This window comes from Pristiophorus japonicus, chromosome 7 (assembly GCF_044704955.1).
Source record: "Pristiophorus japonicus isolate sPriJap1 chromosome 7, sPriJap1.hap1, whole genome shotgun sequence".
NCBI lineage: Eukaryota > Metazoa > Chordata > Chondrichthyes > Pristiophoridae > Pristiophorus > Pristiophorus japonicus.
Window position 1 is genome coordinate 12576521 of NC_091983.1, and position 27930 is coordinate 12604450.

At 49.5% G+C, this 27930-nt stretch overlaps 1 protein-coding gene and 2 pseudogenes across 1 annotated transcript in view; 2 read left to right on the forward strand and 1 right to left on the reverse strand.

Annotated features, from left to right (window-relative positions):
- The window catches only part of galnt2 (UDP-N-acetyl-alpha-D-galactosamine:polypeptide N-acetylgalactosaminyltransferase 2), a 113293-nt gene that overhangs the window by 8731 nt on the left and 76632 nt on the right, over positions 1-27930 (reverse strand). Inside the window, exons 11-14 of the mRNA XM_070884823.1 lie at positions 27743-27869; positions 24564-24656; positions 13353-13436; positions 835-961 (exon numbers count right to left, since the gene is read on the reverse strand). Coding sequence (XP_070740924.1) covers positions 835-961; positions 13353-13436; positions 24564-24656; positions 27743-27869 — 431 coding nt within the window. The remainder of the gene's footprint in view (positions 1-834; positions 962-13352; positions 13437-24563; positions 24657-27742; positions 27870-27930) is intronic.
- On the forward strand, positions 2325-2554 carry LOC139267615 (U2 spliceosomal RNA; annotated as a pseudogene).
- LOC139267624 (U2 spliceosomal RNA) lies at positions 2698-2936 on the forward strand (annotated as a pseudogene).

Consider the following 27930-nt stretch of genomic DNA (forward strand, 5'->3'; position numbering starts at 1 on the left):
CACACACACACACCCCCCCACACACACACACACACACCCCCCCACACACACACACACCCCCCCCACACACACACACACCCCCCCACACACACACACACCCCCCCCACACACACACACCCCCCCCCCACACACACACACACCCCCCCACACACACACACACCCCCCCCACACACACACACACCCCCCCCACACACACACACACCCCCCCCCACACACACACACCCCCCCCACACACACACACACCCCCCCCCACACACACACCCCCCCCCCACACACACACACACCCCCCCCACACACACACACACACCCCCCCCCCCACACACACACACCCCCCCCCACACACACACACACCCCCCCCACACACACACACACCCCCCCCCACCACACACACACACCCCCCACACACACATCCCAAAGGCAGATGTAGAAAAAAAAACACCCTTCCAAGTTGGGAAAGTGAATTAATTAAATCTGACAATTTGTGGACTACCACCAGGAAAAAAATAGTGACCATGAAAGGTGCCAAGAGTGCCGTGAAAACCCAACTGGTTCAACTAATGTGCTTCAGGGAAGGGAAGCTGCCACCCAGACCCCGGTCTGGGCCGACCCCAAGTCCAATCCCCCCGCCACATGGTTACCTCGGAATGCCCTCAGGGATGGACAATAAATGAGGCTTTGCCAGAGTCACCCACATCCCAAAATCAGTTGGAAAGTCGGCCCTCCTGTAAAGTGGGCTCCCCCGAGCTGCAAGGTCAGAAGTCACAAGCGCTGGAACAAGGTGATCCATTAAACTTAAATCATAACTGTACAGGGATAATGGCAAACACTGCACACCTGGTTACCCCCTGCGTTGTGACATTCATAGACACCCACAACACCATCCGCAAAGTGGCCCAGTGTGTCTAGGCAATTGGAACCTTGTTGTAAAGCTCCAAAAGCGATATCTTGATGATCAGGGACACTACAAAAGGGAAGGAGAAACAATTATTATTATAACACAATAACAAACTGAATTGTACAGGTGTGTGTAAAAACCAACACTGAGCTATATTATACATGAAAGCAAAGAACGAACTTGCCCTTCATAACTTCAGGCCATTCCAAAGCACTTTACAACCAATGAAGTACTTTTGAAGTCTAGTTGCTGTCGTAATGTGGGAAACATAGCAGCTAATTTGCGCACAGCAAGCTTCCACAAACAGCAACGTGACAATGACCAGATAATCTGCTTTAATAAGGGATAAATATTGACCAGGACACCGGGGAGAACTCCCCTGCTCTTCTTCAAATTATGCCCTGAGATCTATTACATCCACCTGAGAAAGCAGGCGGGGCCCCTGTTTAACTAAAAGATGGAAAGGTGACAAAATGTCCTCCTTATTGAGATATAGATTGCAACAAGTATAAACTGCAAAGTTTCTGCAGTGGGTAAAATGAATACAAGGGCACAGATGACCTGTCTGTGTCTGCAGTGTCTCCAGCTGTCTGCATGTGTGCGTACACTTACTTATATGCACACATGCTGGTGTGCACCAGCATGCAAAGCTACTCCTCGGGCCGACTGGGGCTCCGTCTCTGCATTGCAGAGCGTGCGTTCAAAGGCACCATGTGTGTACGAAGGGCCGGTTGGCACGGTAATGACAATGGCTTGGTTAGACGTGTATAGCGAGCTCCTCATCTGCTAAAAGGATCAGCATCCGCCACTGCCACAGAGCATTCACAGACCACACGCTTGATTTGTACCTCAGTTCTTTTAAAACAAGCAGCAAAAGGCAGAGAGACTAGTGTGACATCTGCACCGAGACGATACACACACACACACACACACACACAGAAATGCTAACAGCCCAAGATTAAGAACAGCAAAGCAGTAAGGAGGTTTTGTAACGTGAATCTTGAAAGTGCTGGAGAGGCGACTACTCCACAGACTAGCCCCCACCATCGAGCCAACCATCCTTAAGGAGCAAGCGGGCTTCCGGAGCGGCTGTAACTGTTGCAACCAAGTGGTAGCTTTAACAACGCACATCGAAGCAGGCTTCCAGCGTCAGCTCAAGACCGCCGTAGCACTCGTGGACCTGCCAAAGGCGTATGACAGAATGGAAGCATGAACTGCTTTTCAAGCTCTCCACCATTTTATCCTGTAGCACGACGATCCAGCTTCTCAACTCCACGCTTAGCAACCCACGCTTCAGTGTGTACTCTGGCACCCAGAAGAGCAGATATCGGACATTGAACAACGGACTCCCACAGGGTTCTGCCGTTTCACCCGTATCATTTAATGTTGCTTCTCGCCAGTCTGCAACACGCAGACATGGACATCTCCTATCGCTTCTCGGCCTTTTGGCTAAGATCTGCATAACTAACCTGACCAGCCACCATGACGTCCGGGTGGTTCCTCCCTGGTCAGGAAGGTATATGCTTACATTTTTGTAAACAGGAGGTGGGTGGGATTGGTGACCCATCCACCTCCACGGAGGTGTGTGGGGGACCTGACCCATCCACCTCCATGGCACGAACCTGGTATTGCAGTACTTCCAGGAACGGTGCAGTGGCTCTAGGCCTTTTGGCTAAGAGCATTGGCGCAGAGTGATCCTTGACTGGTGCAGGGTGACCTCTGGCGTTTGTGACTTGACAAAGAATTGGAAACGATTGGCTACGAATTTATTAAAAAAAAAAAAAAAAAAAATAATGTTTACACTCGCTTCTCGGCCTTTTGGCTAAGATCATGCGTAACTGACCTGACAGGGGAGTAGCCACCATGACCTCCGGGTGGTTCTCCCTGGATCAGGAAGGTATATGCTTGCTTTTTTGGAAACAGGAGGTGGGTGGGGTGGCTTGACCCATCCACCTCCACGGAGATGTGTGGGGGACCTGACCCATCCACCTGCATGGCACGAACCTGGTATTGCAGTACTTCCAGGAACGGTGCAGTGGCTCTAGGCCTTTTGGCTAAGAGCATTGGCGCAGAGTGATCCTTGGCGTGTGCAAGGTGACCTCTGGCGTTTGTGATTTGACAAAGAATTGGAACGATTGGCTACGAATTTCAAAAAAATAAAATAAATAAATAATGTTTACACCAGCCCGAAACAAAGTCCCACAAGTTCGCGCAAAACATGAATCTGTCCATCGCCGAAGAGACTCTGACCAGTAATTTACAGAGGATGGAGGCCTATGTCTGCCGATGGCGACTTTGGCCATAATCGCAAAAGACCGTCACCTCGACAGTCCACTTCAACAGAAAGATAGGGAAGGAAAGATAGGAGGAGTGTGGCAGTGTTGGCTAAGGAGAATACAGTGCTGGAGAGAGAGAGAGAGAGAGAGAGAGAGGGGGTGTCCTGGAGGGGTCAAGGACAAAATCTATTTGGTTAGAATTAAGAAATAATAGAGGTGCCATTACACTACTAGGTGCATTCTATCGGACACCAACTGGTAGGAAAAATACAGAGGAGCAAATCTGAAGAGAAATTACCGAGGGGTGCAAGAACTATAGAGTAGTAATAATGGGGGACTTCAACTATCCCAATATAGACTGGCATAGTAAAGGGCAGAGAGGGGGAAGAATTTCTGAAGTGTGTTCAGGATAACTTTCTTGATCAGTATGTTTCCAGCACTGCTGGATCTGGTTCTAGGGAATGAGGCAGGTCTAGTGGAGCAAGTGTCAGTAAGGGAAGATTTAGAGAAAAGTGATCATTGCATCATACGGTTTTGATTAGCTATGGAAAAGGACAGGGAGCAATCTAAAGTAAAAATACTTAATTGGACGACGACACCCTGGAGGCTATTCCATCTATTGACATGTCCGATGAGGACGAGGCGGGCATTGCTGACAGCACCAAGTCACTGCTTCCTACACTCATACATGCCAGCTCAGATACCGGGAGCACGCGTTCAGGAATGTTAGACTTAGCAGAGCGGGCTGCATCATGGTGACGGGCAGAGGGAACCTCGGGTGCCATCTCTTCGGGGGGGCGAGTTCACATGCGAGTTCTGCTGCAGAGGACTCAGACCAGCCCATCGATGTTGGGGCTTATGAAAGGGGGAGTGCATTCCCAGATGTTGGGGGCAATGGCAAGGGTGCCCGAGAGCCTGTTGCAAGTGGCGAGGAGCATAGAGGAGTCCGCCTCCCGCATTGTGGACAGCTCTGTGCACACCATGGCGCCCACCATTGCCAGTGTGCAGATGATGGTGGACTCCCAGTGGCCAAGCAGATCCAGCTGTGATGCCATGTGTCGTTGGTGATGTGGCAGCTGCCATTACAGCACAGGCGCGAGGGAACGAGCGTATCAGTGCTGCTTTGGAGAGGATGGCTGTGCCCTGGAAGCTCAGAGTGCTCTCATGCACTCTGGACAACAGGCCATGGAACGTCTTACTGCTATCGTCCCTGGTGGCATCGAGGCTGCGTCTGCTCTCAAGCAGTCTCAGCTCGATGCCATGCGAGACCTGACTGTTGCTCAGCTGGGGGAGGTACGAAGAACAAAAGAGCCCTAGTGATAGGGGATTCTATAGTTAGGGGAACAGACAGGCGTTTCTGCGGCCGTAGACGTGACTCCCGAATGGTTTTGTGCCTCCCTGGAGCCAGGGTCAAGGATGTCACAGAGCAGACGCAGGGCATCCTGGGAAGGGGGAGAGAGGCTAAACAGCCAGAGGTCGTGGTCCATATCGGGACCAATGACATAGGTAAAATAGGGATTGAGGTCCTATAAGGAAGAATTCAGGGAGTTAGGAAGAAAATTAAAGGGTAGGATCTCAAAGGTAGTAATCTCCGGGTTATTACCGGTGCCACCTGTTAATGAGTATAAGAATGGGAGAGGGAGGATGAACACGTGGCTGGAAAGTTGGTGTAGGAGGCATTAAATTCTTGAGGCATTGGGACCGCTTCTGGGGGAGATGGGACCTGTACAAACCAGACAGGTTGCACCTCAACAGCGCCGGGACCAATATCCTCGCAGGGAGTTTTGCTAGTGCTATTGGGGAGAGTTTAAACTAGCTTGGCAGGGGGATGGGAACCTGAGAACTAATTCAAAAGGGAAGTAAAGCTGAAATGGGATAGCAAGAATCTAGAAAGCAAATCAGTAAGACAGGGGGAACAGGGTTTAGTATGTAGTAAGCAATGTCTTCCTGTGCTGAATGGTATATACTTTAATGCAAAGAGTGTAGTGAATAAGGCGCATGAGCTAAGAGCACAGGTAGACACTTGGGAGTATGACATTATCGCCATTACAGAGACATGGCTGTGCTCCTCTAATTCTGGCCTCTTGTGCATCCTCCATTTTCCTCTCTCCACCATTAGCGGGCGTGCCTTCAGCCCGAACGTTTGGCAGATCAATATTCCTGGCTACAGGATTTTTAGACAAGATAGAGAGGGGGGTTAAAAAGGTGGGGGAGGGGTTGTGGTACTGATTAAAGAAAATATTACAGCGGTGAGGAGGGATGATATGTTAGAGGGATCATCAAATGAGGCCATATGGGTCGAATTGAAAAATAAAAAAGGGGCGATCACACTGCTGGGAGTGTATTATAGACTCCCAAACAGTGGGAGGGAGATAGAGGAGCAAATACGTAGGCAAATTGCTGTGAAGTCTAAAAACCATAGGGTAGTAATAGTCAGGGATTTTAACTATCCAAATATTGATTGGGACAAATTTAGTGTGAAGGGTATAGAGGGTGCGGAATTCTTGAAATGTATTCAAGAGAACTTTTTTAGTCAGTATGTAGCAAGCCCAACATGGTCTTGGATTTAGTTTTGGGGAATGAAGCTGGGCAGGTTGAAGGGGTATTATTGGGAGAGCACTTGGCTGCCAGTGACCATAATTCAGTCAGATTCAAGTTGGTTATGGATAAGGCCAAGAATAGGCCTGGAATAAAAGTTCCGAATTGGGGCAAAGCTAATTTTGCTAAGTTAAGGAGTGATTTGGCCATGGTAAACATAGAAACATAGAAACATAGAAAATAGGTGCAGGAGCAGGCCATTCAGCCCTTCTAGCCTGCACCGCCATTCAATGAGTTCATGGCTGAACATGAAACTTCAGTACCCCCTTCCTGCTTTCTCGCCATAACCCTTGATCCCCCGAGTAGTAAGGACTTCATCTAACTCCCTTTTGAATATATTTAGTGAATTGGCCTCAACTACTTTCTGTGGTAGAGAATTCCACAGGTTCACCACTCTCTGGGTGAAGAAGTTTCTCCTCATCTCGGTCCTAAATGGCTTACCCCTTATCCTCAGACTGTGACCCCTGGTTCTGGACCTCCCCAACATTGGGAACATTCTTTCTGCATCTAACCTGTCTAAACCCGTCAGAATTTTAAACGTTTCTATGAGGTCCCCTCTCATTCTTCTGAACTCCAGTGAATACAAGCCCAATTGATCCAATCTTTCTTGATAGGTCAGTCCCGCCATCCCGGGAATCAGTCTGGTGAACCTTCGCTGCACTCCCTCAATAGCAAGAATGTCCTTCCTCAAGTTAGGAGACCAAAACTGTACACAATACTCCAGGTGTGGCCTCACCAAGGCCCTGTACAACTGTAGCAACACCTCCCTGCCCCTGTATTCAAATCCCCTCGCTATGAAGGCCAACATGCCATTTGCTTTCTTAACCGCCTGCTGTACCTGCATGCCAACCTTCAATGACTGATGTACCATGACACCCAGGTCTCGTTGCACCTTCCCTTTTCCTAATCTGTCACCATTCAGATAATAGTCTGTCTCTCTGTTTTTACCACCAAAGTGGATAACCTCACATTTATCCACATTATACTTCATCTGCCATGCATTTGCCCACTCACCTAACCTATCCAAGTCACTCTGCAGCCTAATAGCATCCTCCTCGCAGCTCACACTGCCACCCAACTTAGTATCATCCGCAAATTTGGAGATACTGCATTTAATCCCCTCGTGGATTGGAAACAGCTACTTGTGGGTAAATCGGTGTCGGAACACTGGGAGGCATTCAAGGAGGAGATCCGGAAGGCTCAGGCCAAACATGTGCCATTAAAGAAAAAGGCTGGGAAAAATAATTCTAGAGCCCCCTGGATGTCTCGGGACTTACAGGGGAGGATTAAGAAAAAAAGGGATGCTTATGTCATATATCAACGGCTAAATACTATAGAATCTTTAGAGGAATATAGAAAGTTAAGAGGCAAAATTCTTGGCGCAGTAAAATTAAGGAAGACCCTAAGATGTTCTTTAAATATATTAAGAGTAAGAGGGTAACTAAAGAAAGGGTAGGGTCTATTAGAGACCATGAGGGTAATCTTTGTGTGGGGGCGGAAGATGTTGGGAGGGTTCTTGACGAATCCTTTGCATCTGTTTTCACAAAGGAAAGGGGCAATGCAGATACTGCTATCGAGGAGGAGTGTGATATTCTGGATAAAATAAATTTAATGAGAGGAAGTATTAAGGGGTTTAGCAGCTTTGAAAGTAGAAAAGTCCCCAGGCCCAGATGAAATGCATCCCAGGCTGTTGAGCAAAGTAAAAGAGGAAATAGCAGAGGCCTTGACCATCATTTTCCAGTCCTCTTTGGATATGGGCATGGTGCCAGAGGAGAACTGCTCATGTAGTACCCTTGTTTAAGAAGGGAGAACGGGATAGGCCGAGTAATTACAGGCCTAACCTCAGTGGTGGGAAAATTATTGGAAAAAATCCTGAAAGACAGGATAAATTTGCATTTTGAAAGGCAAGGATTAATTAGGGACAGTCAGCACGGATTTGTTAAGGGAAGATCGTGTCTGACTAACCTGATTGAATTTTTTGAGGAGGTAACCAAGAGGGTCGATGAGGGTAGTGCATACGATGTAGTATATATGGACTTTAGCAAATCTTTTGATAAGGTCCCACATGGTCGACTGGTCATGAAGGATACAGGGCAAAGTGTCAAGTTGGATCCAAAATTGGCTCGGAGGAAGGAAGCAAAGGGTAATGATTGATGGATGTTTTTGTGACTGGAAGGCTGCTTCCAGTGGGGTTCCACAGGGCTCAGTACTGGGACCCTTGCTTCTTGTGGTATATATCAACGATTTAGATTTGAATACAGGGAGTATGATTAAGAAGTTTGCAGACGACACTAAAATTGGCTGTGTGGTTGATAATGAAGAGGAAAGTCATGGGTGCAGGAGGATATCAATCTACTGATCAGGTGGGCAGAGCAGTGGCAAATGGAATTTAATTCAGAGAAGTGTGAGGTGATGCACTTAGGGAGAGTAATAAGGAAAGGGTATACACATTAAGCGCTAGGCCACTTAATAGTGTAGATGAACAAAGGGACCTTGGAGTGCTTGTCCACAGATCCCTGAAAGTAGCAGGCCAGGTGGATAAGGTGGTTAAGAAGGCATACTGAATGTTTGCCTTTATTGACTGAGGCATAGAATATAAGAGCAGGGAGGTTATGCTTAAATTGTATAATACTTTGGTTAGGCCACAGCTGGAGTTCTGCGTGCAGTTCTGGTCGCCATATTATAGGAAGGACGTGATTGCACTAGAGAGGGTGCAGAGGAGATTTACTAGAATGCTGCCTGGAATGGAGAATATTAGTTATGAGGACAGATTGGATAGGCTGGGTTTGTTCTCATTGGAACAGAGGAGACCTCATTGAGGTTTATAAAATATTGAGGGGCCTGGACATAGTGGATAGTAAGGGTCTATTTCCATTGGTGGAAGGGTCTAGTACCAGGGGGCCTTGTTTTAAGGTGGTTGGTGGAAGGTTTAGAGGGGATTTGATGGGGGGGCTACTTTACATAGAGGGTTGTGGGGATCTGGAACTCACTGTCTGGAAGAGTGGTGGATGCAGAAACCCTCACCACTTTCAAGAGATGGTTGGACAGGCACTTAAAGTGCAGTAACCTGCAGGGTTACAGACCTAGAGCTGGTAATTGGGATTAGACTGGATGACCTTTTGTTGGACGGAGCAGATATAATGGTAAGCACTGCAGGGAATAGAATACGGCCAGGGTGATCTCCTGGACTAGTTTCAATCGCCTGGATTGGTCGGAGAGGAATTTTCCCAGATTTTTTCTCCCTAAATTGGCCTGGGTTTTTAAATCAGGATTTTGCGTCTCCCAGGAGATCACATGGCTCCGGTTTGGGTGGAGTGTAGAATGTTTTAGTATAAAGGGTGTCGCAGTTGTGGTGAGGCGGACTGGTTGGGCTGGGTGCGCTTTGCCTTTCCGTCATTTTCATAGGTTTATATGTAACCTTTAGGGCTGCTGACCAAGGGCCATGTGCTGGAATAGCCTCCTTCTGCGCTGTAAATTTCTATATTTCTGTGTTCTGAACAAGGCAACTGGCTAACTTGTGAAAAGTCTGAAAAATTCTCGTCAAAAAGAATGGTGCTACACGCAACACACCTTTAAAGGCCGCTGGCGGTCTTGAGCCAGCACTGTGTTAACTGACTTCATTGCTGGGGATGTTGGCCTGGTCGAGGACGCTGCCCTCCCAGGGGATTTGTAGGATCTTGCGGAGACATTGTTGGTGGTATTTCTCCAGTGACTTGAGGTGTCTACTGTACATGGTCCATGTCTCTCAGCCATACAGCAGGGTAGGTATTACTATAGCCCTGTAGACCCTGAGCTTGGTGGCAGATTTGAGGGCCTGGTCTTCGAACACTCTTTTCCTCAGGAGGACGAAGGCTGCACTGGCGCACTGGAGGCGGTGTTGAATCCCTTCGTCAATGTCTGTTCTTGTTGATAAGAGGCTCCCGAGGCATGGGAAATAATCCACGTTGTCCAGGGCCGCACTATGGATCTTGATGACTGGAGGGCAGTGCTGTGTGGCGGGGACAGGTTGGTGGAGGACCTTTGTCTTATGGATGTTTAGCGTAAGGCCCATGCTTTCGTACGCCTCAGTAAATCCCCAGCATTGAAGCACTGACCACACTTGATCAGCTCCGCTGGGCACGCCACATAGTTCACATGCCAGACAGGAGACTCCCAAAGCAAGCGCTCTACTCGGAACTCCTTCACGGCAAGCGGGCCAAAGGTGGGTGGAGGAAATGTTACAGGGACACCCTGAAAGGCTCCCTGATAAAGTGCAACATGTGCATCCGGGAGGGCACTGAGCACCTCGAGTCTCATCGCCGAGAGCATGCAGAAATCAAGCACAGGCAGCGGAAAGAGCGTGCGGCAAACCAGTCCCACCCACCCTTTCCCTCAACGACTATCTGTCCCACCTGTGACAGGGACTGTGCCTCTCGTATTGGACTGTTCAGCAACCTAAGGACTCGTTTTAAGAGTGGAAGCAAGTCTTCCTTGATTCCGAGGGGCTGCCTATGATGATGATTAACTGATACTCGATGCGAGGTTTCAGATCGATATTCAAGTAGTCTTTGTTACGCCGGCGGGGAGCCAGTCTCTCATCAACAGACTTCACCAACTGGTTAGTGTTCACAGCATTTTTATACTTTCAAATATCCCGTGGCGACTTTATGACTTGTTACAATCTTATTAAACTTCTGAAGTTGCTTAATTGGTTTACAAGCTGCACGATTTAAACCGACCAATTGACTTATGGATGATGCAATGCACCCTTTCGTTGATTTCATTCATTTTGGGTGATTCAAAGGTCAGTTTTGATCACATTACAAAACCTTGTCAAAATGTTACAAAACCTTGTCAAAAAGTTTCCTGTTTTGATAAGCAGCCACGAGTTTCTGGACACACACACTGTTTTGCAAGCCGACAGCAAATTTTTAACTTTAACTCTTTCTCCCACTTCAGTGCCGACCCAAAAAGCTATTGGCCGGAACATTTTTTGAACTGAATTTAACGTCCGGGACGGAGACACTGCGTCGTTAAAGATGCATCTGCAGGAGCTTGTCAGAAGTGGGGGGGGGGGGGGGGGGGGGAAGCGAGGCAGGATTTTCAGTTTTTATTTCAGATTTCCAGCATCCACAGTATTTAGGTTTAATTTTGGTGATTACTTATCTTTGGTATGGACACTTAATTCTTTAACAGTAGTTCAAGATTCACATATAAAAGCTCCTTATTACTTTGCTGTTCTTACTGTTGGGGCTGAAATTGCCCCTCTCGATATGGCCTCTGCCGCGCGTTGGCGGCCAGTTTGCGTCACGTGGTGGCCGCTGCTTTCAGGCGCCCAGAGGCCACATCGAGAGGGGCAATTTCAGCCCCAACAGTAAGAACAGCAAAGTAATAAGGAGCTTTTATATGTGAATCTTGAACTACTGTTAAAGAATTAAGTGTCCATACCAAAGGTAAGTAATCACCAAAATTAAACCTAAATACTGTGGATGCTGGAAATCTGAAATAAAAACTGAAAATCCTGGAAATACTCAGCAGATCAGGGAGCATCTGACCCTGCCATTCCCATCTACACCTCCTCTACCCATCCTTTGTTTCTTTATTTGTCCCGTTACCATCTCCTTTCACCTTTTTGTCATTCAATCACTCCTGCCTGCCACCCTATCACAGACCTTCCCTCCATACCTGCTTAAAACCTGCTGCATCTCGAACTCTTTCCAGTTCTGACAAAAGGCCATCGATCTGAAACACTTGTTTCTCTCTCCACGGATGCTGCCTGACCCGCTGAGTGTTTCCAGCATTTTCTGTTTTTACGTTAGGCAAGCCATTACCGTCGGACTCATGCATGAACTGGCTTTGGTAATATAGGTTGAGCGTCCAAAATCCGGAAACCTCGGGACCGAGGCCGTTCCGGATCCCGGGTATTTCCGGATTTTGGAATGTCTTTGCCTGGGCTGAGATAGATGGAGTCGGGCAGCCAAGGTAAGGAGGCGAGGTCGGCCCGCTGAGGTAAGGGGTAGGAGGGAGCCGGGACCGGGGCGAGGTCGGGCCAGAGGTCAGGCCGCCGAGGGCCGGGGCGCCAAGGCGGGTGAGTCCGGATTTCGGAACATTTCCTGGTTTTCGGACAACCCCGCCATGGATCGGCCCAATGTCCGGATTCTGGAACTGCGGATTTTGGACGCTGCACCTGTCGTTCCACATGAAGGGCCAGGAGTTGCCAGCTCTCTCGCTGTATTGCCAGTGTTGGCTCCTTCCCTACGCCTCTTCCTCGCACATGCTTCTTTGCTAGTTACTTCTCCTTGCACCATTCTCCAGAAAGATTGGGTGGTTGCCTATTGCAATTGTGCATTATAATAGCCCGGTAGAAAGCATCTAAACTTGGCTTTTAATGTAAATTTTCTATCTCCATCAGGGACGTAGCAACTAGCAAACTGCCAGGCACGGTGAGTTTTCACACAAACTCTATGCAAGCTTACAGTCCCCACCACTTAAGACGATAATGTTTAAAACTGGCAGTAGCCAAAAAGTGATATTTTATTATTTTAAATTGCTAGTTTTGCCATCTTAAGTGCTCCATTTATTTCAAGCAGAAACAGCTGTGCCTTCTCACTAGTTCGCACATTAAGATGCACTGAATGCAAGAACAAACATGAATTCAATTATCTTTTCTGTGCTTAAACCCTTTTAATCCCCTGTAAGAAGTGTGGGTTTACAGTTTACACGGACTGCAGTATATATAGAAAGCTCGCTGCATTGCAGCCAGTCTTGTTCAGCTTATTGGTGATCTACGACAGTCTTGTTGTTTAGTGATAGCGCTACCCCATTGTACCAACCATCACTGGTATAATATGTTCGCACGACCGCCCACAATATGTGGTGGGACCTGCAGTTGGGAAAAAAGAAGCTTGCACCTCTCAGGATAGGCTTAAAAGTTGGGCTGCTACTTTGATAGTCTCTGGAAAGCAAGCTAATGTTGCAGTACAAAGACCCCAATCAGGAAATCTGTTCCATGCAAGGAGCTTCTCACTCTCCCTTGGAAGAGGTGCCCTGTAGTTGGGAGAAGGAAACATAGAAAATAGGAGTAGTAGGCCATTCGGCCCTTCGAGTCTGCACCGCCATTCAATATGATCATGGCTGATCCTCTATCTCAACACCATATTCCTGCTTTTTCCCCATACTTCTTGATGCCTTTTGTTTCTAGAAATCTATCTATCTCCCACTTAAATATATTCAGTGACTTGGCCTCCACAGCCTTCTGTGGTAGAGAATTCCACAGGTTCACCACCCTCTGAGTGAAAACATTTCTCCTCATCTCGGAACTAAATTTCCTACCCCGTATCCTGAGACTGTGACCCCTTGTTCTAGACTTCCCAGCCCCGGGGAAACATCCTCCCCGCATCCAGTCAGAATTTTATACATTTCAATGAGATCCCCTCTCATTCTTCTAAACTCTAGTGAATACAGGCCTAGTCGAATTTCTGTGAACTGTTCAGTTAAATACTTGAAACTTATTTAGAGCTCTTTACCATACAGAAATATAACCTCAGGGACGAACAGATTTCAGCACTGGGGAACCAGTAACTGGGAACTGGAGAACAACCTACCGTAGCTCTGGATAGACATTTTCCAGGTACCACTTAAATGGTTTACAAGCCAGCTTCTTCTTCAGTTCTAATCTGCTCTGAATGCTGCACAAAAAAGAAAGAACTTGTATTTATATAGTGCCTTTCACAACCTCGAGATGTCCCAACACGCATTTCAGCCAATGAATTACCTTTGAAGTGTAGTCACTGTTGTAATGTAGGAAACGCGGCAGCCAATTTGCGCACAGTAAGCTCCCACAAACAGCAATGAGATAATGACCAGATAATCTTTTTTTTAGTGATGGTGGCTGAAAGATAAACATTGGCCGAGGACACTGGCTAGAATTTTCCCTTCTCTCCTTCTAATAGTGCCGTTGGATTTTTAAAATCCACCCGAGGGGGCAGACAGGGTCTCAGTTTAACATCTCATCCGAAAGACGGCACCTCTGACAGTGCAGCACTCCCTCAGTACTGCACTGGAGTGTCAGCTTCAAAAGAAATCATTTCAGAACAAAGGAAAACGCACACCCAGTATCCTACTTCAATAACCTTGAGAGTTGTGTGGGCCTTTGACATGAGTCACACAGAGCAACAACATTTTAACCATTTATACTGCCCTTAACATTGTTAGGTAGATGGGGCTTTTCAAATAGTAGTGTTGTTGATCATCTGAAAAAGTGTCTCTTCTTAATACCAAAATTAACGAAAGAAAGACTTCCCTTTATATAGCTCCTTTCACAACCTCAAAGCGTTTTACAGCCAATGAAGTATTTTTGAAGTGTAGTCACTGTTGTAATGTAGGAGTTGCCAGCTGTTCCTTTAAATGTCACACACAGATACACAAAGTGCCCTGGCCTCATGCCCAGAATAATTAATTATTCCCAAAGCTCGTGCTTTTAAGAGACAACTATCTGCTGGGACACACTGTTTTTAGGGGTCTTTTGGAAAGACTCCAGGAGCTGGCGAACGAGAGGGAAAACACTTCCTGTAGTTTCCCCTTCTACTGTATCCTAAGACATGCTAATAGGAGAAGCAGCTTTCCAGCTTAGCATTCTCCTGTTCCATCAAATCTACATGTAGTGCGTGTAGCGAGCTCGGGAGGAAGAGGTGACTTTGGACCTCTGGGTCCCAAAGTTCTCCACCCTGGGATTTTCCTCGCCTCGTGTCTGGGTATGTGGTAGATTCATTGATATAGAGATTGATTGCTGTGATTGGTCAACAATCCGTTATCGTGTGTAGCAAGCGACCACCAGGATGGTAGAAGGCCAACTAGATGGACCTGGGTTTTTCTTCTTCTAGTAATTCCTATGTACTTGAAGTATCCTTATTCACGAATCATACCCAGTGTTGGGACTATAACTGTTGATAGATCACATTGTTAATTGGGAGATCTGCTAGGCCATTGTCCTTTTTTGATCTTACGCTGTTCTGCCTTCCTTCTCACACACCTTTCCCCTTCCTCAGCAGATTCATCTTACCAAGGCAGAACCGACTGTCCAGTCTAAGGGGGAATGAGCTCCACCGCGAGTACCACTTGCTTTTACATTGTTAGCTATGGTGTTTTCAGTTCCAGAAGACTGCTACACCAGGTTTTTTCCTTCATAGACTATATCGTACCAATGTACCCTGAATAGGCTCATATCCACCTCGGTAACTAGTGACACTGATGGTTGCGACGAGCCACTCCGAATGCTATTTATCCTGGCCAGATTGTCTCCCCAAATAAAGCAAAAAGGGTACAAAGTTATGAGGATAGTTTGCTTGTATTCCCTTGCGTATAGAAGATTAAGGGGTGATCTAATTGAGGTGTTTAATATGGTTAAAAGGTTTGATAGAGTAGATTGAGAGAAACTATTTCCTCTGGTGGGGGGCATAACCTTAAAATTAGAGCCAGGCCGTTCAGCAGCGATGTCAGGAAGCACTTCTTCACATAAAGAATAGTGGAAATCAGGAACCCTCTCCCCAAAAAAGCTGATGATACAAAGCTAGGTGGGAATGCAAGTTGTGAAGAGGATGCAAAGAGGCTTCAAGGGGATAGAGACAGGCTAAGTGAGTGGGCAAGAACATGGCAAATGGAATATAATGTGGAGAAATGTGAAGTTATCCACTTTGGTAGGAAAAATAGAAAAGCAGAATATTTTTTAAAATGGAGAGATTGGGAAATGTTAGTGTTCCGAATGACCAGGGTGACCTTGTACACAAATCACTGAAAGTTAACATGCAGGTACAGCAAGCAATTAAGAAAGCAAATGGTATGTGGCGTGGACACGATGGGCCGAGATGGCCTCCTTCTGCGCTATATATTTCTATTTCTATGTTTCATTACAAGAGGATTTGAGTACAAGGGTAAAGGGTGGAGTGTAGAATGTTTTAGTATAAGGGGTGTCGCAGTTGTGTGAGGCGAACTGGTTGGGCGGGGTCCTCTTTGCCTTCCCGTCATTGTTCATCGGTTTATATGTAACCTTCAGGGCTGCTGGCTTTTTGTCAGCTGGCGTGGACATGATGGGCCGAAATGGCTTCCTTCTGCGTTGTAAATTTCTATGTTTCTATGACGTCGTACTGCAATTATATCATCATAGGCAGTCCCTTGAAATCGAGGAAGACTTGCTTCCACTCTAAATATGAGTTCTCAGGTGGCTCCCGTACGGTCCAATACGGGAATTTCAGTCTCTGTCACAGGTGGGACAGTCAGTGGTTGAAGGAAAGGGAGGGTGGGACTGGTTTGCCGCACGCTCCTTCCGCTGCCTGTGCTTGATTTCTGCACGCTCTCAGCAACGACACTCGAGGTGCTCAGCGCCCTCCCGGATGTTCTTCCTCCACTTTGGGCGGTCTTTGGCCAGGGATTCCCAGGTGCCGGTGGGGATGTTGCATTTTATCAAGGAGGCTTTAAGGGTGTCCTTGAAACGTTTCCTCTGCCCATCTGGGGCTCGCTTGCCTTGTAGGAGTTCCGAGTAGAGCACTTGCTTTGGGAGTCTCGTGTTGGGCATGCGGGCAATGTGGCCCACCCAACTGAGCTGGTCGAGTGTGGTCAGTGCTTTGATGCTGGGGATGTTGGCCATAGCGAGAACATTGATGTTGGTGCGTCTGTCCTCCCAGGGGATTTGCAGGATCTTGCGGAGGCAGCATTGGTGATATTTCGCCAGCAATTTGAGATGTCTGCTGTATATGGTCAACGTCTCTGAATCATTTAGGAGGGCGGGTATCACTACTACCCTGTAGACCATAAGCTTGGTGACAGATATGAGGTCCTGGTCTTCAAACACTCTCTTCCTCAGGCGACCGAAGGCGACGCTGGCGCACTGGAGGCGGTGTTGAACCTCATCGTCGATGTCTGCTCTTGCTGATAGTAGGCTCCCGAGGTATGGAAAATGGTCCACGTTGTCCACGGCTGAGCCGTGGATTTTGATGACCGGGGGGGGGGGGTAGTGCTGCGTGGCGGGGTCAGGTTGGTGGAGGACCTTTGTCTTACAGATGTTTAATGTAAAGCCCATGGTTTCGTACACCTCAGTGAAGGTATTGACGATGGCTTGGAGTTCGGCCTGTGAGTGTGCGCAGACGCAAGCATCGTCCGCATAGGTACTTCGATGACAGAGGATGGGACGGTCTTGGATCTAGCCTGGAGGCGACGAAGGTTGAACAGGTTCCCAATGGTTCTATAGTTTAGTTCCACTACAGCAGAGAGCTTGCGGAGGGTGAGATGGAGCATTGCAACGAAGAAAATCGAGAAGAGCGTCGGTGCGTTGACGCTGCCCTGCTTGACCCCGGTCCTGATGTGGATTGGCTCTGTGGTGGATCCGTTGGTCAGAATGACGGCTTGCTTGTCAGCATGGAGCAGGCGGAGGATGGTGATCATTTGTCACCATGCAATTATATAGGGCCCTGCTGAGACCACACCTGGAGTATTGTGTACAGTTTTGATCTCCTGACCGAAGGAAGGATATACTTGCCATTGTGGGCGTGCAACAAAGGTAGGTCCCCTGCAGTCAGAATCAGGGGAAGTCATAACGGGGAACAAAGAAATGGCGGACCAATTGAACAAGTACTTTGGTTCGGTATTCACGAAGGAGGACACGAACAACCTTCCGGTTATAAAAGGGGTCGGGGGGTCTAGTAAGGAGGAGGAACTGAGGGAAATCCTTATTAGCCGGGAAATTGTGTTGGGGAAATTGATGGGATTGAAGGCCGATAAATCCCCAGGGCCTGATGGACTGCATCCCAGAGTACTTAAGGAGGTGGCCTTGGAAATAGTGGATGCATTGACAGTCATTTTCCAACATTCCATTGACTCTGGATCAGTTCCTATGGAGTGGAGGGTAGCCAATGTAACCCCACTTTTTAAAAAAGGAGGGAGAGAGAAAACAGGGAATTGACATCGGTAGTGGGTAAAATGATGGAATCAATTATTAAGGATGTCATAGCAGTGCATTTGGAAAGAGGTGACATGATAGGTCCAAGTCAGCATGGATTTGTGAAAGGGAAATCATGCTTGACAAATCTTCTGGAATTTTTTGAGGATGTTTCCAGTAGAGTGGATAAGGGAGAACCAGTTGATGTGGTATATTTGGACTTTCAGAAGGCGTTCGACAAGGTCCCACACAAGAGATTGATGTGCAAAGTTAGAGCACATGGGATTGGGGGTAGTGTACTGACATGGATTGAGAACTGGTTGTCAGACAGGAAGCAAAGAGTAGGAGTAAATGGGTACTTTTCAGAATGGCAGGCAGTGACTAGTGGGGTACCGCAAGGTTCTGTGCTGGGGCCCCAGCTGTTTACACTGTACATTAATGATTTAGACGAGGGGATTAAATGTAGTATCTCCAAATTTGCGGATGACACTAAGTTGGGTGGCAGTGTGAGCTGCGAGGAGGATGCTGTGAGGCTGCAGAGCGACTTGGATAGGTTAGGTGAGTGGGCAAATGCATGGCAGATGAAGTATAATGTGGATAAATGTGAGGTTATTCACTTTGGTGGTAAAAACAGAGAGACAGACTATTATCTGAATGGTGACAGATTAGGAAAAGGGGAGGTGCAACGAGACCTGGGTGTCATGGTACATCAGTCATTGAAGGTTGGCATGCAGGTACAGCAGGCGGTTAAGAAAGCAAATGGCATGTTGGCCTTCATAGCAAGGGGATTTGAGTACAGGGGCAGGGAGGTGTTGCTACAGTTGTACAGGGCAGCGGTGAGGCCACACCTGGAGTATTGTGTACAGTTTTGGTCTCCTAACCTGAGGAAGGACATTCTTGCTATTGAGGGAGTGCAGCGAAGGTTCACCAGACTGATTCCCGGGATGGCGGGACTGACCTATCAAGAAAGACTGGATCAACTGGGCTGGTATTCACTGGAGTTCAGAAGAATGAGAGGGGACCTCATAGAAACATTTAAAATTCTGACGGGGTTAGACAGGTTAGATGCAGGAAGAATGTTCCCAATGTTGGGGAAGTCCAGAACCAGAGGTCACAGTCTAAGGATAAGGGGTAAGCCATTTAGGACCGAGATGCGGAGGAACTTCTTCACCCAGAGAGTGGTGAACCTGTGGAATTCTCTACCACAGAAAGTTGTTGAGGCCAATTCACTAAATATATTCAAAAAGGAGTTAGATGAGGTCCTTACTACTAGGGGGATCAAGGGGTATGGCGAGAAAGCAGGAATGGGGTACTGAAGTTGAATGTTCAGCCATGAACTCATTGAATGGCGGTGCAGGCTAGAAGGGCCGAATGGCCTACTCCTGCACCTATTTTCTATGTTTCTATGTTCATCAAACTGATTCCTGAGATGGAGGAGGGATTGTCCTGTGAGAAAAGATCGAGTATACTAGGCCTATATTCTCTAGAGAATAGAAGAATGAGAGGTGATGTCACTGAAACATAGAAATGTTTTTACAGGGCTTGACAGGGTAGATGCAGGGAGGATGTTTCCCTTGGCTGGGGAATCTAGAACCAGGGGTCACAGTCTCAGAATAAGGGGTCAGCCATTTAGGACTGAGATAAGGAGAAATCTCTTTACTCAGAGGGTGGTGAATCTTTGAAATTCTCTACCCCAGACGGCTGTCAGACTCAGTCATTGAATACATTCAAGACAGAGATCGATAGATGTTTGGATATTAATGGAATCAAGGAATATGGGGATAGTGCAGGGAAGGGGAGTTGAGGTAGAAGATCAGCCATGATCTTATTGAATGGCGGAGCAGGTTCGAGGGGCTGAATGGCCTCAGTATTCCTATGTTCCTAAATTCAAAATCCTGGGATCCTCGCCTTCCATCAGTTTAGGTCTCAGTATCATTGATAACAGCTAAAGATTGTGCCGAGGCATAGAATATAAGAGCAGGGAGGTTATGCTAGAACTGTATGAAATACTAGTTCGGCCACAGCTAGAGTTCTGCATACAGTTCTGGTCACCACATTACAGGAAAGATGTGGTTGCACGAGAGAGGGTACAGAAGAGATTTACGAAGATGTTGTCAGGACTGGAGAATTTTAGCGATGAGGAAAGATTGGATAGGCTGGGCTTGTTTTCTTTGGAATAGAGGAGGCTGAGAGGAGATTTAATTGTGGTATATAAAATTATGAGGGACCAAGGTAGAGTTGATAGGAAGGACCTTAGCAGAGGGGTCAATAACCAGGAGCACAGATTCAAAGTAATTGGTTGAACGATTAGAGGGGAGTTGAGGAGAACTTCTTTCACCCAGAGGGTGGTCAGGATGTGGAACTCACTGCCTGAAATGGTGGTAGAGGCAGAAACCCTCATCGCATTTCAAAAGATGTGCACTTGAAGTGCTGTAACCTACGAGGCTGGCAAGTGGGATTAGGCACGGACATGATGGGCCGAAATGGCCTCCTTCTGTGCTGTAAATTTCTATGATTCTACGATTCACTGAACAGGATCCAAATACAAATCAATGGTGTACTATGTAGACATAAAGACATAAGAACATAAGAAATAGGAGCAGAAGTAGGCCATTAGGCTCCTCGAGCCTGCTCCACCATTTAATAAGATTTGATCTGATCATGGACTCAGCTCCACTTCCCTGCCCACTCCTCATAACCCTTTAATCCCTTATCGCTCAAAAATCTGTCTATCTCCACCTTAAATATATTCAATGACCCTCCACAGCTCTCTGGGGCAGAGAATTCCACAGATTTACAACCCTCTGAGAGAAGAAAGTCCTCCTCATCTCAGTTTTAAATGGGCAGTCCTTTATTCTGAGACAATGGGCCCAAGTTTCCACATGATTCACGCCTGATTTTTAGGAGCAACTGGTGGAGAACAGACTATTTTAGAAATCGCAATTCTCCACATTTTTTTTTCTGCAGTTCTAGTCAGGTAGAACAGTTCTAGTTTAGAACAGAATTTTTTCTTCAAAAGGGGGCGTGTCCGGCCACTGACGCCTGATTTGAAAGTTTCCACAGTGAAAATGTACTCCAAACTAAAGTAGAATGGCGCCAGTGAAGATTTTTGTAGAACTGAAAAAACCTGTTCTACACATTAAAAAATCAGGCGCAGGTTACAAATTAGGCGTCCAGAACGAGGTGGGGGGGGGGGGAACTCATTAAATTTGACAATAAATCCTTATTTATACTTCTACAAATATTATACAAATAAATCCAACCTGAATAAACATTTATAAGCCAAGAAAAGATTAAATAAACCATCTTCCTACCTGTGTGAAAGTGCTTCAGCCAGGGAGAATTCTGCAGCCGTTCGTGCCGCTGAGCGGGAGGGAGGGGGAGAGAGAGAGAGAGAGGGAGAGAGAGAGAGAGAGAGGGGAGGGGGAGAGAGAGAGAGAGAGAGAGAGAGAGAGGGAGAGAGGGGGGGTCGGGGGAGCGGGTGTCGGGTTGGGGGGAGGGAGCGGGTGTCGGGTCGGGGGAGGGGGGGGGGGAAGCGGGCCTCGGGTCGGGGCGGGGGGGGGGGGGAGCGGGTCTCGGGTGTTGGGTCGGGGCGGGGCGGGAGAGCGGGTCTCGGGTCGGGGCGGGGGGGGGGGGGAGCGGGTCTCGGGTCTCTGTCGGGGCGGGGCGGGAGAGCGGGTCTCGGGTGTTGGGTCGGGGCGGGGGGGGGGGGAGGCGGGTCTCGGGTCGGGGCGGGGGGGGGAAGCGGGTCTCGGGTGTTGGGTCGGGGCGGGGGGAGCGGGTCTCGGGTCGGGGCGGGGGGGGGGGGGGAGCGGGTCTCGGGTGTTGGGTCGGGGCGGGGGGGGGGGGGAGCGGGTCTCGGGTGTCGGGTCGGGGCGGGGGGGGGGGAGCGGGTCTCGGGTCGGGGCGGGGGGGGGGAAGCGGGTCTCGGGTGTTGGGTCGGGGCGGGGGGGGGGGGGGAGCGGGTCTCGGGTCGGGGCGGGGGGGGGGGAAGCGGGTCTCGGGTGTTGGGTCGGGGCGGGGGGGGGGGGGGGGAGCGGGTCTCGGGTGACGGGTCGGGGCGGGGGGGGGGGAGCGGGTCTCGGGTGTTGGGTCGGGGCGGGGGGGGGGGGGAGCGGGTCTCGGGTCGGGGCGGGGGGGGGGGGGGAGCGGGTCTCGGGTGTTGGGTCGGGGCGGGGGGGGGGAAGCGGGTCTCGGGTCGGGGCGGGGGGGGGGGGAGCGGGTCTCGGGTCGGGGCGGGGGGGGGGGGGGGGGGAGCGGGTCTCGGGTCGGGGCGGGGGGGGGGGGGGGGGAAGCGGGTCTCGGGTGTTGGGTCGGGGCGGGGGGGGGGGGGGAGCGGGTCTCGGGTCGGGGCGGGGGGGGAAGCGGGTCTCGGGTGTTGGGTCGGGGCGGGGGGGGGGGGGGGGAGCGGGTCTCGGGTCGGGGCGGGGGGGGGGGGAAGCGGGTCTCGGGTGTTGGGTCGGGGCGGGGGGGGGGGGGGGGGGAGCGGGTCTTGGGTGACGGGTCGGGGCGGGGGGGGGGGAGCGGGTCTCGGGTGTTGGGTCGGGGCGGGGGGGGGGGAGAGCGGGTCTCGGGTCGGGGCGGGGGGGGGGGGGGAGCGGGTCTCGGGTGTTGGGTCGGGGCGGGGGGGGGGGGGGGAGCGGGTCTCGGGTCGGGGCGGGGGGGGGGGGGGGGAAGCGGGTCTCGGGTGTTGGGTCGGGGCGGGGGGGGGGGGGGGGAGCGGGTCTTGGGTGACGGGTCGGGGCGGGGGGGGGGGAGCGGGTCTCGGGTGTTGGGTCGGGGCGGGGGGGGGGGAGAGCGGGTCTCGGGTCGGGGCGGGGGGGGGGGGGGGGGAGCGGGTCTCGGGTGTTGGGTCGGGGCGGGGGGGGGGGGGGAGCGGGTCTCGGGTCTCGGGTCGGGGCGGGGGGGGGGGAGCGGGTCTCGGGTGTTGGGTCGGGGGGGGGGGGGAGCGGGTCTCGGGTGACGGGTCGGGGCGGGGGGGGGGGGGGGGTGGGGGGGAGCGGGTGTCGGGTCTCGGTCGGGGCGGGGGGGAGCGGGTGTCGGGTCTGGTCGGTGGGGGGGGCGGGAGAGCGGGTGTCGGGTCTCGGGTGACGGGTCGGGGGGGGGGGGAGCGGGTGTCGGGTCTGGTCGGTGGGGGGGGGGGCGGGAGAGCGGGTGTCGGGTCTCGGGTCGGGGCGGGGGGGGGGGGGGGGGGCGGGGAGTGAGTGTCGGGTCTGGTCGAGGGGGGGGCGGGGGAGCAGGAGCTGGCCGTGGGAGGAGCCTTATTCACGCAGCCCCAGTGAGGCCATTCAGCCAGGGCTAGGGGCTGCGTGCTTCGGGCCCCTCCCACACAGTTCGGCGCCTGGAGCTACTGCACTTGCGTGCCCACTGTAGCGCGCATGTGCAGAGGTCCCAGCACGGTTTTCAGCGCCGGGACCTGGCTCCGCCCCCCCACAGCTCGTGCTGGCTGCGCCGAGGGCCAGAGGACCTGTAAGTCGGTGGAGACTACCGAGGATTTTTTTAGGCGCCGGTTTAGGCGCGAAAAACGGGCGCCCAGCTCGGAGGGGCGCCCGTTTTTTTTCTTGTGGAAACTTGGGCCCTATGTCCCCTAGTTTTAGTTTCCACTATGTGGAAATATCCTCTCTGCATCCACCTTATCGAGCCCCCTCATTATCTTATAAGTTTCAATAAGATCACCTCTCATTCTTCTGAACTCCAATGTGTATAGGCCCAACCTACTCAACCTATCCTCATAAGTCAGCCTCCTTATCTCCGTAATCAACCTAGTGAACCTTCTCTGAACAGCCTCCAATGCAAGTATATCCTTCCTTAAATAAAGAGACCAAAACTGTACACAGTACTCCAGGTGTGGCCTCACCAATACCCTGTACAGTTGCAGCAGGACTTCTCTGCTTTTATACTCCATCCCCCTTGCAATAAAGGCCAACATTACATTTGCCTTCCTAATCACTTGTTGTACCTGCATACTAACTTTTTGTATTTCATGCACAAGGACCCCCAGGTCTCTCTGTACTGCAGCACTTTGCAATTTTTCTCCATTTAAATTATAATTTGCTTTTCTATTTTTCTGCCAAAGTGAATAACCTTACATTTTCCCACATTATACTCCATCTGCCAATTTTTTGCCCAATCACTTAGCCTTTCTATATCCCTTTGCAGATTTTGTGTGTTCTCCTCACAATTTGCTTTCCCACCCATCATTGTATTATCAGCAAACTTGGCTACATTACACTCGGTCCCTTCATCCAAGTCATTAATATAGATTGTTAATAGTTGAGGACCCAGCACCGATCCCTGCGGCACCCCACGCCAACCGGAAAATGACCCATTTATCCCGACTTGCTGTTTTCTGTTCGTTAGCCAATCCTCAATCTATGCTAATATATTACCCCCAACCCCGTGAACTTTTATCTTGTGCAGTAATCTTTTATATGGCACCTTATCGAATGTCTTCTGGAAATCCAAATACACCACATCCACTGGTTCCCCCTTATCTATCCTGCTCGTTAACATTCTCAAAGAACTCCAGCAAATTTGTCAAACATGATTTCCCTATCATAAAACCATGCTGACCCTGATGATTGAATCATGCTTTTCCAAATGTCCTGCTACTGCGTCCTTAATAATGGACTCCAGCATTTTCCCAACGACAGATGTTAGGATAACTGGTCTATAGTTTCCTGCTTTCTGTCTGCCCCCTTTTTTAAATAGGGGCTTTACATTTGCAGTTTTCCAATCCTGTGATCTGTGGGTTAAGGATTCAAGTGCAGCCAATTCCTAACCAAGTCACACGAATGTAACCTATATCCCTCTTTAAATGGAACGATGTGCAAAGGATAAACATTAAACCCAGAACAACATGAAGTGAGTGTCAAACCTTACTTACTTGCCAAATGGCACATTGCGAGCTGAAGGCACTGCTGCGTAATAGAAATTTTTGAATTCATCCATCCAGACCTCAGCTGCCCTGCGGGTATTTCTTTGAAAAAAAGAGGAAACAGGTCACATTTAAAAGAAAGAATTGCATTTCCATAGCGCCTTTCACAACCTCAGAACGTCTCAAAGAGCTTTAAAACCAAAGAAGTACTTTTTCAGTGTAGTCACTGTTGTAATGTAGGAAAGGCAAGAGGTCAGAGGCTGGGTATTCTGCGGCGAGTGTCTCACCTCCTGACTCCCCAAAGCCTTTCCACCATCTACAAGACACAAGTCAGGAGTGTGATGGGACATTAGCCACTTGCCTGGATGAGTGCAGCTCCAACAACACTCAAGAAGCTCGATACCATCCAGGACAAAGCTTGATTGACTCCCCATCCACCACCTTCAACATTCACTCCCTCCACCATCGGCGCACTGTGGCTGCAGTGTGTACCATCTACAAGAGGCACTGCAGCAACTCGCCAAGGCTTCTTCGACAGCATCTCCCAAACCCGCGACCTCCACCACCTGGAAGGACAAGGGCAGCAGGCACATGGGAACACCATCACCTGCCAGTTCTCCTCCAAGTTACACACCCTCTGTTCCTTCATCGTTGCTGGGTCAAAATCCTAGAACTCCCTCTCGAACAGCACTGTGGGAGAACCTTCACCACACGGACTGCAGCGGTTCAAGAAGGCGGCTCACCACCACCTTCTCACGGGCAATTAGCGATGGGCAATAAATACTGGCATTGCCAGCAACACCCATGAATATTTTAAAAATTCAGCACCTTGAACCTGCTCGGCCATTCGATAAGATCCTGGCACCTTCTACCGCAATTCCACCTTCCTGCACTATTCCTTGATTCCCTTAGTATCCATAAACCTCGGACTTGAATACCCTCAATGACTGAGGATCCACAGCTCTCTTGGGGCAGATAATTCCAAAGATTCACAACCCTCTGAGTGAAGAAATGTCTTAGCAGTTTTAAATGGCTGGCCGCTTACCTTGAGAAGGTGACCCTTGGTTCTAGATTCCCCAGACAGGGGAAATATCCTCTCAGCATCTACCCTGTCTAGCCCTGTAAGAATTTTATATGTTTCAATGAGATCACCGCTCATTCTTCTAAACTCTGGGCCTAGTCTACTCAATCCCTCCACATAGGACAATCTCCCCCATCCCAGGAATCAGTCTGGTGAATATATGCAGGCAGCACCGTCTCTATAAATTAATCAAGGTGTATTAGAGATATCGCTTCTGCTGGGGCATCCCTGATCATCCACAGCCAGCATAGCATCAACAACAACTTGCATTTATATAGCACCTTTAATATAGTAAAACGTCCCAAAGTGCTTCACCGGAGCGACCACCAGACAAAATTTGACACCGAACCACAGGCGAAGATATTAGGACAGGTCAAAGAGGTAGGTTTTCAGGAGCATCTCATAGGAGAGGTGGAGATGTGGAGAGGTCAAGGGAGGGAGTGCCAGAACTGAAGGCACGGCCACCAATGGTGGGGCGATGAAAATCAGGGATGCCCAAGAGGCCAGAATTAGAGGAGCCTAGAGATTCGGAGGGTTGTCGGGCTGGAGGAGATTACAGAGATAGGGAGGGTTGTAGTGCAGGAAGAGGTTATAGAGATAGGGAGGGTTGTAGGAGGTTACAGAGATAGGGAGGGGTGTAGGGCTGGAGGAGGTTCCAGAGAGGGGGGGGGGGGGGGGGGGGAGGGGGAGTGTTGTAGTGCAGGAGAAGATTACAGAGATTACATAAGAAATAGGAACAAGAGTAGGCCTATACGACCCCTCGAGCCTGTTCCGCCATTCAAGGTGGTCATGACTGATCTGATCATGGACTCAGCTCCACCTCCTTGCCCGCTCACCATAACCCCTTATACCCTTATCGTTTAAGAAACTGTCTGTCTTAAATCAATGTCCCAGCTTCCACAGCTCTCTGAAGCAGCGAATTCCACAGAGTTACAATCCTCTGAGAGAAGAAATTTCTCCTCATCTCAGTTTTAAATGGGCGGCCCCTTATTCTAAGGTCATGCCCCCTAGTTCTAGTCTCCCCTATCAGTGGAAACATCCTCTCTGCATCCACCTTGTCAAGCCTCCCCATAATCTTATACGTTTCGATAAGATCACCTCTCATTCTTCTGAATTTCAATGAGTAGAGGTCCAACCTACTCAACCTTTCCTCATAAGTCAACCCCTTCATCCCCAGAATCAACCTAATGAACCTTCTCTGAACTTCCTCCAAAGCAAGTATTTCCTTTCGTAAATATGGAAACAAAACTGCACGCAGTATTCCAGGTGTGGCCACACCAATACCCTATATAGCTATAGCAAGACTTCCCTGCTTTTATACTCTATCCCCTTTGCAATAAAGGCCAAGATACCATTGGCCTTCGTGATCACTTGCTGTACCTGCATACTATCCTTTTGTGTTTCATGCACAAGTACTCCCAGGTCCCGCTGTGCTGTGGCAGTTTGCAATCTCTCTCCATTTAAATAATAACTTGCTCCTTGATTTTATCTGCCAAAGTGCTTGACCTCACACTTTCTGACATTATATTCCATCTGACAAATTTGTGCCCACTCATTAGCCTGTAGGTTGTAGCGCTGGAGGAGATTACAGAGATAGGGAGGGCTGTAGGAGGTTACAGAGATAGGGAGGGTTGTAGGGGGTTACAGAGATAGGGAGGGTTGTAGGAGGTTAGAGATAGGGAGGGGTGTAGGGCTGGAGGAGGTTACAGAGATAGGGAGCGTTATAGGGTTGGAGGAGGTTGCAGAGATAGGGAGGGTTGTAGGGACTGGAGGAGATTATAGAGAAAGGGTGCGTTATAGGGTTGGAGGAGGTTGCAGAGATAGGGAGGATTGTAGGGACTGGAGGAGATTACAGAGATAGGGAGGGTGTAGGGCTGGATGGGGGTCACAGAGATAGGGAGGGTTGTAGGGGCTGGAGGAGGTTACAGAGATAGAGAGGGTGTAGGGCTGGATGGGAGTTACAGAGATAGGGAGGGTTGTAAGGGCTGGAGGAGGTTACAGAGATAGCGAGGGGCGTAGGGCTGGAGGAGGTTAGAGATAGGGAGGGGAGAGACCATGGAATGATTTGAAAACAAGACTGACACTTTTAAATACCGGAAATATTTACCTTGCAAAAACAGTACCGCTCCCTCCTGGAAAGGTATAGGGATGTTGCTTGCGAAATACATGGCCTACCCGACTACAGGGAATGATTTCAAGAATGCCTCCACATTGCCATACCCGAAAAGAGATCTCTGAAAGAGAGAATGTTCGTACAGTACATGTAACTGGAATGAACTTACAAATTTTCCTTGC